The 14,136-nt window shown below is 42.5% G+C and overlaps 1 protein-coding gene across 2 annotated transcripts in view; it reads right to left on the minus strand.

The window, feature by feature from the left end:
- Window positions 1-14,136, minus strand: part of SLC23A2 (solute carrier family 23 member 2) — a 76,983-nt gene continuing 62,847 nt past the window's right edge. For both annotated transcript variants that reach the window (XM_077306796.1, XM_077306797.1), the window contains exons 13-16: window positions 10,124-10,253; window positions 8,801-8,938; window positions 7,315-7,410; window positions 1-6,387 (exon numbers count right to left, since the gene is read on the minus strand). In XM_077306796.1, the coding sequence (XP_077162911.1) occupies window positions 6,167-6,387; window positions 7,315-7,410; window positions 8,801-8,938; window positions 10,124-10,253 (585 nt within the window). In that variant the 3' untranslated portion in view covers window positions 1-6,166. The remainder of the gene's footprint in view (window positions 6,388-7,314; window positions 7,411-8,800; window positions 8,939-10,123; window positions 10,254-14,136) is intronic.

Genomic DNA, 14,136 nt, shown 5'->3' on the forward strand with positions numbered 1-14,136 from the left:
CTATGTCAGTTTTTATTTATACTGAACAGCTTTTAAAAATACAGAATAAAATAGCTTTTATCTACTATTATTAACAACATCTGGTCCAAATATTAACATATTTTTTAAATATTTCAACGTTTAATAAAGCCATGTTAGAAAAAAACCCAAAAAAATTCATAAAAATCTCAATAAAAGAATTACACATCTCAAAGTAAAAACCCAACTTGGTATGTAACATGAGACTGTGCAGTCAAAGTCATTCACAAAACTCATGGGAGAAAAAAAAAAAGTTATCCCTACTGTCTAAAAACAGTCAAGTTTGTTACATCAAAAGTTGTTATGAAGAGGCCGAAACAAAAAGTACAGTATAGTTTGAATTGGCAAGATGACTTATTTGGAAATATGCCAAACAATAACACAAGGCAAGTCTCTATCAAATATGTACTGATGACTAATCACAGCCACAATAAAATCATAACCAGACTGGAATGTTTTGGATGTTGCCAAAGATGAATTCTCAATACTTAAAGCAGCCCAGCACTACTATGGGGAGCGGGGGGAGAAGGAGAAAGAGAGAGACCAACCAATAGGCAGAAGCTAAATACTGGCTAATACGTGGCCTCCTCATAGCACAAATGACAAAGGATCTAGCACTGCAAAAGGTGAAGTCCCCACCACAATTGCTGTCCTCTGTCCAGGTATGTTAAGAAATGTTTGAGTGAGCAGCTTTATATGCAACATGCACCATGCGAAGACACAAAACCGAGGCGTATATATTTTCTGCGGGGACTGGCTCCCCCATGCCGCTTCCTCCGGGTGGTTAATGACTGAATGCTTTTAATTCAAGAAGGCCACAGAAGAAAAAAAGGAGCTTTTGTTTGGTTTGGGGTTTTTTTTGTGCTGGCCTGTCATCCATATTGAGATGCTTTGGAATGCAAGGGAACATCCAACGGCAAAGGGCTGCTTTCCCACATTAAGAGTTTCCCACCAGGCAGTGCCTCCTTGCCGAATCTCAGTGCTTCTCATCACAACAGTCTGCATGCGTTCTTTCCCCCAAGTGGGACGCACAGCTTCAACAGAGGCGAGAGCCAATGGTGAAAGGGGTTTGACCTGATATCTAAAGCAAGGGTAGAGGAGGCCTCTGGGGAACTGAGACCCAGATTTTAAATTGGCCAGTGGGTTAAAAACAATATATCTTATGTAAAAACCGAACCTCTCAAGCATTCTGACACTAGCAAACCGTGTTGCTCCTCTTCCGGCAGGAAAAAGCAGCCCCCTCTCATCTGCCTGCACTCATCCAATCCCTCCTTTGAGCAAACTGAACAAAAAACAATACGCAGCAGGTGAGCAAAAGGTGTAACCCAAAACGTTTCTAATGCCATGCCTTTCCTACCACTGTGCTCTTCCCCACTGACACATCACCAGGCCCTATGCTTGTTAATCCCACGTGCCACTGTGATGATCAGTGCAGAGCTGGAAGTGAGGTGGAATCAAAGGGTGAGGGGGGAGAGGGTCGCAGCCTTGTGAGTCGGAGATTCGCCACCATTCAGATGTTATGCTGGAAGCAGCCTAAAACTGCATCACTGGAGGTTGGCACTTCACAGATGGCAGAAATTCATAGTCTAGTTTATGTCACTACTAAGCAGCTATTACATTTTGGTCTGACTGGTTGATCTCACATCTAATTAACATCTCTTGCAGCATAACTGGTTGCCAGTCAGAGCAGGCCCAAGGTGTTACAGTGACCAAGGCTAAAACATCCCCCCCTCCCACGCACATAGCACACACCAATCAATCTGATGCAAGTTGCAGGGAAGTTCTCTTAGACAAGCCTCTGTCGAAACAGACGGGAGTCTGCATGAAAGCACTACAGTTAATGTTTGTGAGGTTTGCGCCGGAGAACTTCCCCATGGATTGGACCCCATGGGTCAGAACCTGACTGCCTCTCCCATGGTGCCGCCCAAATCTACCAACCACGCCTTCTTGGAAGCTGAACCATTCTCAACTTTTTCTTTTGCAGCTACTGAAAGCTCCATTGCCGGTATCCTATGTTTTAAGTAAGGAGATGATCAAGCGCTCCTTTTATTTCCAGTTACTAAGATAAGCATGGGTAAATAAAGTATACACAATTGCTAGGCATTCGTCAATGAAGAAATTCTATCACCACATGACATTGTCATGACAATCATATCACTCCCACCCAGGAATCCTGTGGCAGTTCTCCGGGGAGGAAATGTTACTGGTTGGTTGGTTGTTGTTTTTTTCAAAGTCTATGGAAATAAAATACTGAAGTATTCATGTACAAAGTTACCCTATTGAAAGTTAGTATTAAACGGTGTAAAACCAATGGACTGTGTAAATTTAAAAATGCCACCCCTAACGCAGCTTCGTCCAATTTGAATTGAACACTTTGTCAACCACGGACAAAATTTATCAATGAAATATAAATCCGAGAGGCATCGTTTTATAAGACACATTCGAAGATCTTTGCCAGAATTCTTAATTTAACCAAAATATTAACATAATTTTACAGTTCACATACAAAAGCCCCCAAATTGATTTTTGCTTGACAACGCAGTTATATTTTGTTACGGTTATTTGCTTTTTACATGGAAATCTGTCAGTGCTTTCCCCCTAGCCCTTCCACTAGGCATCCTCTCTAGACAATCTGCTTTAATTTAGCTGATAGAAAAAGCCAGGCAGCTACATGCAAAGACATAATCGAAAGCAGTCACAACCTTTTTACTCTCTTCCAGTTACATATAACAACAGGATAGATGTAAGCATCCAGCCATTATGAGTTCCATTCAGAGTGATAAACATTTAAAGCCCATGAGTCACCGGCCAAGGTTCACACATCATTTAACCTCCAAACACTGGAACAGATCTTTGCAGAGAAAGGAGGTTCCAGAATTCTCTCTGCACAAATGCCAGCAGCAGAGCAGGAGGAGGCAAATGATGACACCCCTTTCCAACTAATGTGGGCAAAGGATACTGGGATGACGTCCTCCTGTGGATTAGCTCTCTCAAAATGAATGGGAGCTGTGTTCTTTCATTTCAATGGTGTTTGTGCGAGAGCATTTCCCTGGGAGCTTGAGCCCCATTAGCTCTCTCTCTCTCTTCTGTGATTTGGCCACCCAAGAGCTGTTCCCTAAGGAGACTTTGCTTCAAGCTACAGCCAGCTCTGACCATCTCACAGTTAAGTATTTGATCAGCAGCTTCCTCATGGGTATGTGTGTGTGTGTCTGTTCTTCACGAGACAAAATAAGGGTGTACATCACCTTCTCATCTGTTTTGATCTCTGCTTTAGAAATTTAGAAACATTCTGAGCGCTCTCGAGATAGCTGCCTATGCATGATCAAACATCCATGCCATTAAACTCTTTCCTAAGTTGCAGCATCTGCACCGCCCTCTTGTGGTTGATTTTGCAAGATCAGAGGGCTTGGCTTTTATCACGGTCTCTAAATCAAAGCAAGTCCATCTTCCCACAACTCTGGTATTCTCCCCCCCCTTCAGAGACCATTTTTCAAAACCAGATCCTGTTTGGAAGCAATGCAGACCTTTGGCAAACTGGTTTGCCTCTGCTGCATACTGCCTGTTTGGAGCAAGTAAAACAGTGGTTGCAAGGCTTTCTAGTGAGTTGAGAGCCTCAGAGAAATGGGGTCTGAGTCAAAAACATGTTTACATGATTTGCCCTTTAAAAACCTTCATCTAGGGAGGGTGAAGAACCCCCTAAAAACATGATGCTGTACCTGAGTACAGAGCTGAAGCGAGACAAGCAATCTGTCACTGTTGTGCAGTATAGCAGGGGTAGTCAACCTGTGGTCCTCCAGATGTTCATGGACTACAATTCCCACGAGCCCCTGCCAGCAAATTCTGGCAGGGGCTCATGGGAACTGTAGTCCATGAACATCTGGAAGACCACAGGTCGACTACCCCTGCAGTATAGGAACCGGCTGTTGGTTACATTGCAGCCCAGGACAAGTTTTTGCAATAAATACAGTCAAGCAAGGAGATGAACAATAGCACAGTATTAAGGTGCATGAAACACATTGGTCCTAACTCCTGCCTAAGCCTCTACACAGCTCATTTGACAATGCTGGATGCAATCCACTGCGGGTTATTTGTGCCCAAGTTCTTGGGGACTTGTGCATGAACAAACCCTGCAGCAAGTCACAATCAGTGACACTTTGATTCTGTACTGAGAAACAACACATTCTTCAGCCAAAAGAGAGAAAAAGAGAAAGAAAGAGTGGAGTGGGTGGACGAGAGAAAAGAAAGGCCAGCCATGACCAAAACGTGCATAAATTAATTTCTGTCAACGTGTATGTGAGAAAGAGAGGGAGAGAAGACAAGAAGAAGAAAGGGATAGACTTTGGCATCAGACTTGATTATAGAGCCACTATTCAGTCACGGTGGCTGTCCTACCCCATTTCTTTGGTTGCACTTAAAATACAAGGTGGAAAAGAGCAGTATGCAGGCCCAGCCTATATATATTTACATAGGGGCATGTCCCTCAGTGGAACGTAGTTCTATCAAGGTTTGCACAGAATTGTTACTACACCGTTGTCAACCAAAATGCTCAAGTAGTTCCCAGTGTCGCAGGAGTACCTCCGAAGGTCTGTGAGCCAGCCTTAGCTTAACCGTTTGGGGCAGGCATCACATCATTAGATTCTAAGACAGCAAACTACTGAAAGTTAGTTGAAGGAAGATCAGAATGTGGGACTCATCTGGATCCAAACAAGACAAAAACTGACAAGGTGAATGCTGCAGAAATGGTAGGGAACATGCTGGCATACAAACAATCGACTGCTTCATTTCCGTTCTGCACCTTTCAATACTGATAGACAGAGGCTCTTTGCTGCCTTTCCCCAACCCTCAAAAGCTTCAAAGATAAAATAAAGGCTGTTTTGCTCTTTTTTAGTAGCCAAGTTTGAGAAACTGACCCATTTTTACAGTGTTTGCTTTGAAAACAAAATATACAGCAAAGCAAACACCTCAGAGCAGACCGGCCTTGAGATAACACATATCCTAACGCCTCCCTGACTTTAAAAAATGGGAGGGGGGGCACAGTAGGGGGGAAAGCCACACATACAGACAAATCATTGATGTCTAAAAACTAACTTGCAATAGTAAGAACAGTAAACTGGAATAACTTGTTTATAATTATGAATGCATGATGAGCCACGAAACAACAGAGCCAAGACTAGTACAGGAAAATAAAATCAAATGGCGCCCGCAGCGGGCCCCCGATACCCGTTGAACCACCCAGTGGGCAGTGATGTCATACATAACGTCTCATCTATTATTTTAAAAGGTCCTGTGTTCACTTCAGCTCAGAAACAGAAAGCAAATGTGAATCATAGGCTGTTTTCGAGACTGGCAGAACTGTTTCACCGCCAACAGTCTAAAAACACATTTGCAAACAATCTTGAGACAAGATGAACAGTCTATCTGCATTGTTATACTGAGGACTAGCGACTCTAGTTGCTTAATAGCTGTTCAGTTATATAAGGCCTGGGTTGTTACCCATACATGAAGTGCTTAGGTGTTCCTATGGTCAGATCATGGATGTGTCAACTGAATGACAGCTCAAGACAAGGAGCTACATCCAGCAACTGCTGTGCTAAGAAACAGCCAGTTGGACAAAGAGTTCCAGGATATTGCTCTTATGCAAAGAAAGCATGTGCTAAAGGGCACCAGTTGTCGGTACAACAATTCTAGGCCTATTGCTGGAAAAAATATGTTAAGTACTGCCCAGGTTCCGCTGTAATTTGCCAGAATGAAAAAAATTGACTGCAAGTCCAGGAAGGATAAAGAAATGGAATGTATCTGGTGCAAATGGGAAAGATAAAGCCGTGTCTCAGTGCTGCATTTATGGAAATGCTGTTTACCAGTTAGAGAGTTGGACTGACAATTCCCAAAGTACAGCAGCTGTCCTAAAATTTAGGACAAACTATTTTAGCAAAAGTTTTAAAAACAAAACCAAACATCATGTTAACAAAACAGAGACATTATAGATAGCTATCACCGCCCACAACAGGAAAGCTATTTTTAGAATCTGTCTCGGCTCTGGTTCCAGAATTTAAAATGCAGATATACAAAATGAAATAAAAATCAGCAAGGAACTGCTGATCTGTCTGTTACTATAGCAAGAATGGAAGGGAGACATTTTCAACAGGGGCTATACGGTAGCCTCCGAGTCCTCCTCCTGGGTTCCTTTCCTGAAACCTTTCCATGTGTAGCCCATAAAGGTGGGACTGATGGGTAAGAAACGGAAACATTTGTACTTCTTGATCACTTCCATGCCGAAAGGCAAGTCGTAGGTTTCCATGCCATCGATGGATTTGCTGCCTTTCCCTGTCCCTTTTTTCCACTTCCGGATTCCTCTTTCCTCAGGACTTCCTGAATTTTTGAAGGAAGGAAGAAAAGAACAGCTTTGAGAATCATATTTAAAGACATAAAAAGTGAAGTTCTCTGTACAAGGAAAGCAACGGGCTTGTCTGCTTCCTGTCAAGCATGTATCTACCAGCATAAGGAAAGAGCTGGGATTCTCAAAATTTTATTGAAATGAGGTTTACTGGAATTCCAGATGCTTTTAATATTTAATATTTACGCTTTTTTTTTTTTTTTAGCAGAGATAGTTTTAATGTATTGTAATCCTCCCTGTTATTAGGTTATTAGGTTATTAGGTTATTAGGTTATTAGGAGTTATTAGGAAGGGCAGGAAATAAGAACAAAGATTATTTTCACCACAACCTGAACAGGCTACTCAAAGCCCGCCTTGATCTGGTGGCTCCGTGATCTGCCTTGCTGTGCTTTGCCAGGAAAGGAAAAGAAGCATGAAACACGGGCCTCAGCTTATGAAATGGCTCTTCCATATGCTGCTTTCTAGAGCTATAATTGTGAAGCTGGGGGATTTAAGGCTCATTTAACTGAATGGAAGATTTGTATTCTTTATGCAAAGTATGAAACGTTTAATTTGGGGGAGGGAAGGAGGTTTCAGGCACAGTTGCCTCACTTCCAAACCAAAGCAGCCCTTCTGGAAGGAAGGCACCTAAGCAGGTGAGTTGTTTAGCTCCTTTAGAGACAGGAAAAGGGAAGACGGTCTCACAGGATGCAATCAATGAAATGAACAGAAGCTGCTCAAGAGTGCCCCACTCCCATTCTTTTCAGCAAAGTCGTAAAAAAGAGCTTCCTGGACTGTTAATGTATTTATGTTTTGGGATGGGGGGGCGGGCAAGGAGAGATTTGGATTGTCTGACAAGCATAAAAATATATTTGAGACATACAGAAAAGAGGGGCCAGGGACAGGCATACTGCATGACTAACCTGGAATTGTGTTATCCAAAATGAATGCTACACAACCCCCAACAAACATGGCTGTAGTAAGAAGAACATTGAGTACTTGATCAACGCTGGCTATCCCTAAATAAACAAAACAGGAGGAAAAGAAGTTACTACAGAATCCTGGGAACAATCATATTTATATGTGCTATCCGAGGAGTCAACATCAGAGAAGTAGCCAGCATAAATACCTTAATGCTTGCATAAACGTATATGCCACTACAGTCAAATATTTCTGTAGCACCTTTCTCCCAGAATAAGATCTAAGGCAGTGGTCCCCAACCCCTGGTCCGGGGACCGGGACCGGTCTGTGGATCAGTCGGTACCGGGGCGCGGTTCCTCCTCGTCCTCCTCCCCGGCTGCTGCCTCGAGGGCTGCCCTACCACTCTGCCGCTGGCTCATCTTTGGTTCTCTCCAGCGGCCGCCATGGCTGGAGCTCCCCCTCAGCATAGCACTGCGCAGATGCTGCTGGCAGCGCCCCCCAGCAGGCGGCGGGAAATCAGGGGCACTTGCAGGAAAGCAAGTGGAGCAGGGGCTCAGGCGGCAGCGATGTCCCTCGGCAAAAGACTATTCCCCCCCCCCCAGGCCTCAGTAAAATTGTCAAGCGTTGGCCGGTCCCTGGTGATAAAAAGGTTGGGGACCACTGATCTAAGGCATATGGGCATAGTGCACAGAAGGGCAATTATGTTTGATTTCCTCATCGGAACAGCTGGGAGAGTCAATTGGACTAGAGTGACATGACCCTGGTTAGTTTCCTTCCTTCCTTCCTTCCTTCCTTCCTTCCTTCCTTCCTTCCTTCCTTCCTTCCTTCCTTCCTTCCTTCCTACCTACCTACCTACCTATCTACCTATCTATCAGCTCTAATCCCAGCACCACAACTGGATTCCAATAGGACACAGCCTGTAACAAAACCCAACTTTCATACAGACCCTAATCCAATTACATAATCATTCATAGTTGACTCAACTTCTTTTTGTAACCTATTCGCTGTCTTATTTTAACCATCCAGTTCACTGTTTAAAATGTGGGCTATTTTTCTTGCTGATAAAACTGTTTTTGTACTAACACTGCAAGTTTTCACCAGGTCCGAGATAGTTTAAGAAATAATAAGAGCTCAAGCACCATCAGTATTGTGGAACATCCAGACTTACAAAAGTATTTTAAATGCATAAGGCACAGATAAACAGTGAGCCATCATTTTCCTCTGGCCAGCACTTCCAAAGGCTTCAGGAATCCCAAGAACTAGAAGCCAAATGTAAACATGCAGCTAAAGTTTCTGCTGTTTAATAAGAGCAGTCCTAACTAGCAGAACACAGACTGATATCTTGAGTGTAGCATACATCATGAGACAAGGTTTTTGAGAGCACACACTTCAAAATATGTATTTAAAAAAAACATTCTGGTCATTATTTGAGCAGAAGCTTTTAATATACATAGCAGAAAAAAGAAAGAAAAAGAACAAACTTTGTACCTGTAACCAATGGGTTTTGCCGAAGGTAACTTGGAAGGACCAATCCGAAGAAGATAGAAAAGCCAAGCACAAAGAGGTTCCGAGAAGAATTCAAATCTATAAACTGGAGGTTAGACAACCCTACTGCGGTAATCATCCCTAAACAAGGATACATAAGTTTTAGATATAAAGTCTTGATGCGGCTACTTCCATATATGTACCTTAAACTCAAAATCTTAAATTCTATTGAAGTAATTAATCTGAAACGTCCAGCATTTACAGAAGATGTGTTAAGCGAACCATACTCCAGCTGAGGAAGGCCTTTGAAGGGAATTTGCTCAGGGGGAAAAAAAAACCCTGCCTTTTGTTGTTACATTCTGTGCAATTTGAAATATTATGCACTACTCTAAAACTTTCCAAAGCCTACTGCTGGAAGGCTATCCGAAGATTCTGTGAAGACAACTGGCCAACTGAATCATGCTGCTAAAAGGAGATACCATGGAAGCCTAAGGGCTTTGTCTTATGTGATATGCCAGGCCCTGGAAAAGCTTTCATGGCCTCTGTTGCTCCACTTGTGATATAGGAATAATAGGGACCTACAACTAGCTCTCCCATAACAAGGCACTTCTTGAAGACAGCCATGCTGTAGAAAATCATGCTGCAGCCATGTAATTGCCCCAGAAGAATTAATACAATAACCCCAGCCTGGTTAAAATAGTATTATTCCAATGGCTGGATTGTCTGTCAGAACTTATTACATCAAAGTGTGCCAATATCAATTGTGCTGCAGGATCTAAGATTCAGCGATCACCCTTCTGACTTGTATATGATGATAAGAACTTTGATTCTTGACAGCTTATACCCTGGAGATCTTGTGGGTCTTTAGGATGCTACTGGACTTGAATCTAGCAATATCACAGTACAGAGATCAGTAACATTAAGGAAAATGACCTACAGTACATGAAGGTACTGTGACATTGAAGGAAGACGGCTTGCTTTGACTGGCAAGGAGGAGCAACATTGCAAAGATGGAAGAGGAAAAGAGGTTGGGGCTACTCAAACACTCATTAGATGAACAAAGTTGCATCATCACAGGTAAACTGGAAGTTCGCAGCAGATTTTCAAGGTTGTATTACTTTCAGTCAGATGCCTTTACTACTAGAATATTATGCTAGAACAGATATGAAACTTATGATGCCATTCAAAAATGATATTGATGTGTATCTTGAGACACAGGATCCCCCAAATAATAGACAATGTCTGAAGGCAGGGCATGGATTTGCTGGCATGGCTACCTACAGAGATTAATGATGTACATAAAATAATATGGAGAGAATCCCTTACCAAAGAGGGTGCAGAAGAGAGCGCCAAGCACTGGATCAGGGAGTGATGCAAACAAAGCACTAAACTTGCCAACCATTCCAAGCAGCAGCATGAAGGCTGCTCCATACTGAATAACACGCCTGCTTCCAACCTGCAACACAAGAAAAGTAAAATACTTTAGAGATGTTTCCCCATGAAAGAATGATGAAATTTTCCTTTGACATTACAGGATTTCTAAATCATTGAAAAAATTCTGCTAGATTTAAATGGCTGCAATTTTATTCTATTAATCTTTTGCTGTCACACTGAAAACTTTGATGACGGCTATCATTTTCAAGCAGTACACCCTTCTGCATGGAGAGAAGCTTAGGGACACAAACACTCAAAGGTGCAAATGGGTGTTTTGAGTCTGTGCAGAAGCAAGAATGTAATGTCCCAATATGCTCCTGCATTCTCTATGTGCTCTCTTTTTTTAGGGAAGTCAGGGGAGGAGGTGCTCGTATATGGTTTGTCACTACTCATGTTCTTTCTGCAATGCTATTATTGTTATTATTGTCACAGTGATTACAAAACACTGGTAATTCTAAAATAAAATAAGAAGTTGCTTTGGCTGTTTTGCAAAATGAAAAAAAACGACTTGGATTTTCTGCCCACAACAAGAACTGTTGTTTACAAGTATTTCCTGAATAATTCATAAGAAAGGACCAGCTTGAGATACAGGAAGCAATCAATTAAGCTGGGAGGAGAGAAATGTCGGACACTAGTCCTAAGGAACCTCAGTGGCACTCTCATCATCTACACAAGAAATCCTGGTGCTAAAACTAGTTTTCCAGTATATATATATATATATATGTGTGAGCTAGGTCTAGAGAGAGAGAAAGAAAAACACAGGAAGTACAAGAAAGTAACATGTTAATATCATCCTCTGCTTATGCATTAAAACTTAGTCAAGAGAGAGAGAGAGAATCCCAGATTAATGTGGAACCATCCTGATTTTTAAAAGACAGCACTTATGGCCATATTTATCATGTGATTGCTTGAGTGGGTGAAACTGTAGATGAGCTATTACCAAATTCTGTTATCACATGATCCCAGTATTCCTGAATGGGGAAAAGGTGATGCAGAGGTTATACTGCATACACTTCACAATACCGTCTTAATTGAAATTTCATTTCAAAAGATTATTCTGGTAGAGTTATGTAAGAGAATGCAAATAAAGCACAGACATTTTCACGCTTGAGGCTACACTCTTTCAAGAGTGTAACTTGATAACAGCATGCTTCACTCCAAACAAGCAGTCTCAGGAGAAGGACCAAAGCATTTCTCAAAAAGCTTTTGTGTGGCAGTTTCAGGCGTTAGCATCAGAGTGCATGTGACAATCATGTTTCATTTGAAGTGGCATACCCTTCTAGTGGGGAAAGGTCTCTTTCACTGCTTTATTGTTTCAGAGGGAAACTATGTTGGTCTTCGGTAGAAAAGCTAAATTTGAGTGCTGTACCACCTTAAAAGAGCCTCTTGTGGCACAGAGTGGTAAGGCAGCAGACATGCAGTCTGAAAGCTCTGCCCATGAGGCTGGGAGCTTGATCCCAGCAGCTGGCTCAAGGTTGACTCAGCCTTCCATCCTTCCGGGGTCGGTAAAATGAGTACCCAGCTCGGTAATGACTGGGGAAGGCACTGGCAAACCACCCAGTATTGAGTCTGCCATGAAAACACCAGAGGGCGTCACCCAAGGGTCAGACATGACTCAGTACATGCACAGGGAATACCTTTACCTTTACCTTTAGCACCTTAAAAACCAGCAACTTCTTCAGGGCATGAGCTTTCATCAGACCTGAAATAGGCAACTTATACCCTGAAAAAACTTTGTTGTTTCTAAGATGCTACCAGAATTAAAACTAGCTTTTAAATTGTTTCTCCTTTTGTTTCTTTAGCTGCTACAGTTATCATGGCCCAGTAAGGCAGATGGTTTCCAAAGAGATATTTTCTAAAACAGCTTTCATTTCTATATTGTTATTATATAATCCCACAACTGGTCTATAGATGTCCATGTGACATCTGTTTTTGTGAGAAAAAGCACTCAGGGGAGTGCTTTGGCATTCCACATGGGGGGGGGATCCAAATATGTGTGCATATTTAATAATCCTCTCATTATATGGATAACTAGGTTATGGAAACACAGACTCATACAATCATGGAGTTGGAAGGGACCTCCTGGGTCATCTAGTCCAACCCCCTGCACTATGCAGGACACTCACAACCCTATCGCTCATCCCCTGTAACCTGCCACCCCTTTGCCTTCACAGAATCAGCCTCTCCGTCAGATGGCTATCCAGCCTCTGTTTTAAAATTTCCAAAGATGGAGAACCCACCACCTCCCGAGGAAGCCTGTTCTACTGAGAAACCACTCTGTCAAGAACTTTTTCCGGATGTTTAGACGGAACTTCTTTTGAATTAATTTCATCCCATTGGTTCTGGTCCGTCCCTTTGGGGCAAGAGAGAACAACTCTGCTCCATCCTCTATAGGGCTGTCTTTTAAACAGTTGAAGATGGTTATCAGATCCCCTCTCAGTCGTCTCCTCTCCAGGCTAAACAGACCTGTTAGTATTTAGGTACAGGCACCTTTCCAATAACAAAGGTGCAACAACAAGGTCTAATTTCATTTTCTTGAGCAATTTTCTTTCTTAAAATGACCAAAAGAGATGCATCCAGCAGATGGCAGTTTATACTTTCAAACATTACCATGATACCTCCGTGGAACAAAAGCAGCCAAGGGCCAAATAGTACATGACGGCAACAGCTCTGTGCCTTTTAATAAAGGCATGCCCCAACAACGTTCAGAGCTGGGTGGTGACGCAGAGAAAAGTGCGCAGATAGGAGGTACTGAATTCGCCCCACCTAGCCCACTGCTCTCCCCACTTCAGCACTTAAATTCTGGATGGGAGCCTGGCCTGGAGAAGGGGGGGGGGCAGGCAAAGGAGGAAGGAATTAGTTCTCCTCACCAGCACACGTTTACGCTTTAGAATTGTACACACACCTGTATTCTTTAGAAACCAACAGGGCGGGCCAAAATTTCACAGGGTTTAGCCCCAAGACATTCAGAAATATTCCGCAGCCAAAGGAAAGAACTTCTTACGCAGATTTTGACAATGGATGCCAGAAAGAAAGGCTCATGATTTTGGACTCTGCTTAATTAAAGGAAACTCAATAAAACCGAATTACTCAAGAGGACTCTTTTTATCAAAGGAATATAACTGCAGATGGAATCCTAAATAGAGTTACATCTTTCTAAGCTTATTGACTGCAATGGACTTAGAGGGTGTCATTCTGTTTAAAATTGCACTGCCAACTTTTGGAAAAAATGAAGTGTCCCCTTATTATACGGTACTTATTTCACTGGTCTCTAATTTTGCATTCTGGTTTCATTGCACCATTTGCTTTATGAATTCTGCTGGCTTCTATTGCATTGCTTTCTAATTCTGTAATGTGGCTTGAGCCTCAATGAGAAAGGTGGGCTATAAATAAATGAATCAATAAATGAATCTCATCTATATTCAGAGCTGAATGTGGCAAGCAGTATTCCTATTTCATCTTGACTCACAAATTGAATGGGTGAAATAACTCATCCTTTGGCTGATCTTCAACTGTCATGACTGCAAGAAGAAGAGGTAATTTATTCATTCTATGGCAGCTGAAGGGTAGGGCTGTGCATTCCCCCCCCCCCCGGTCCCCTGTTTTCCAAAAACATAAGGATCCCAACACTTATGCAGTAATCAGATCCAAGATTTTCTGGAAATCCTGAATTTTGGAGGGTCCAACAGACCCGAGAATGAGGGGGGGGGGGAGCACACCAGAAGCAGTCTGCTTCTGATTAAGAGGAGCCAGCTACAGCTGAGGGACTATAGAAGCCCAGTAAACAGCTGTTTTCAGATCTACTGGTAATTCCAAAATATATCTGGGATCTCCCCCCCCCCCCAATTTCCCTGAGAAAATGCAGGTACATTTAGGATGGCAAAATATACCCCACAAATACTGAT

Source organism: Paroedura picta, chromosome 12 (genome assembly GCF_049243985.1).
Source record: "Paroedura picta isolate Pp20150507F chromosome 12, Ppicta_v3.0, whole genome shotgun sequence".
In the NCBI taxonomy this organism is placed as follows: Eukaryota; Metazoa; Chordata; class Lepidosauria; order Squamata; family Gekkonidae; genus Paroedura; species Paroedura picta.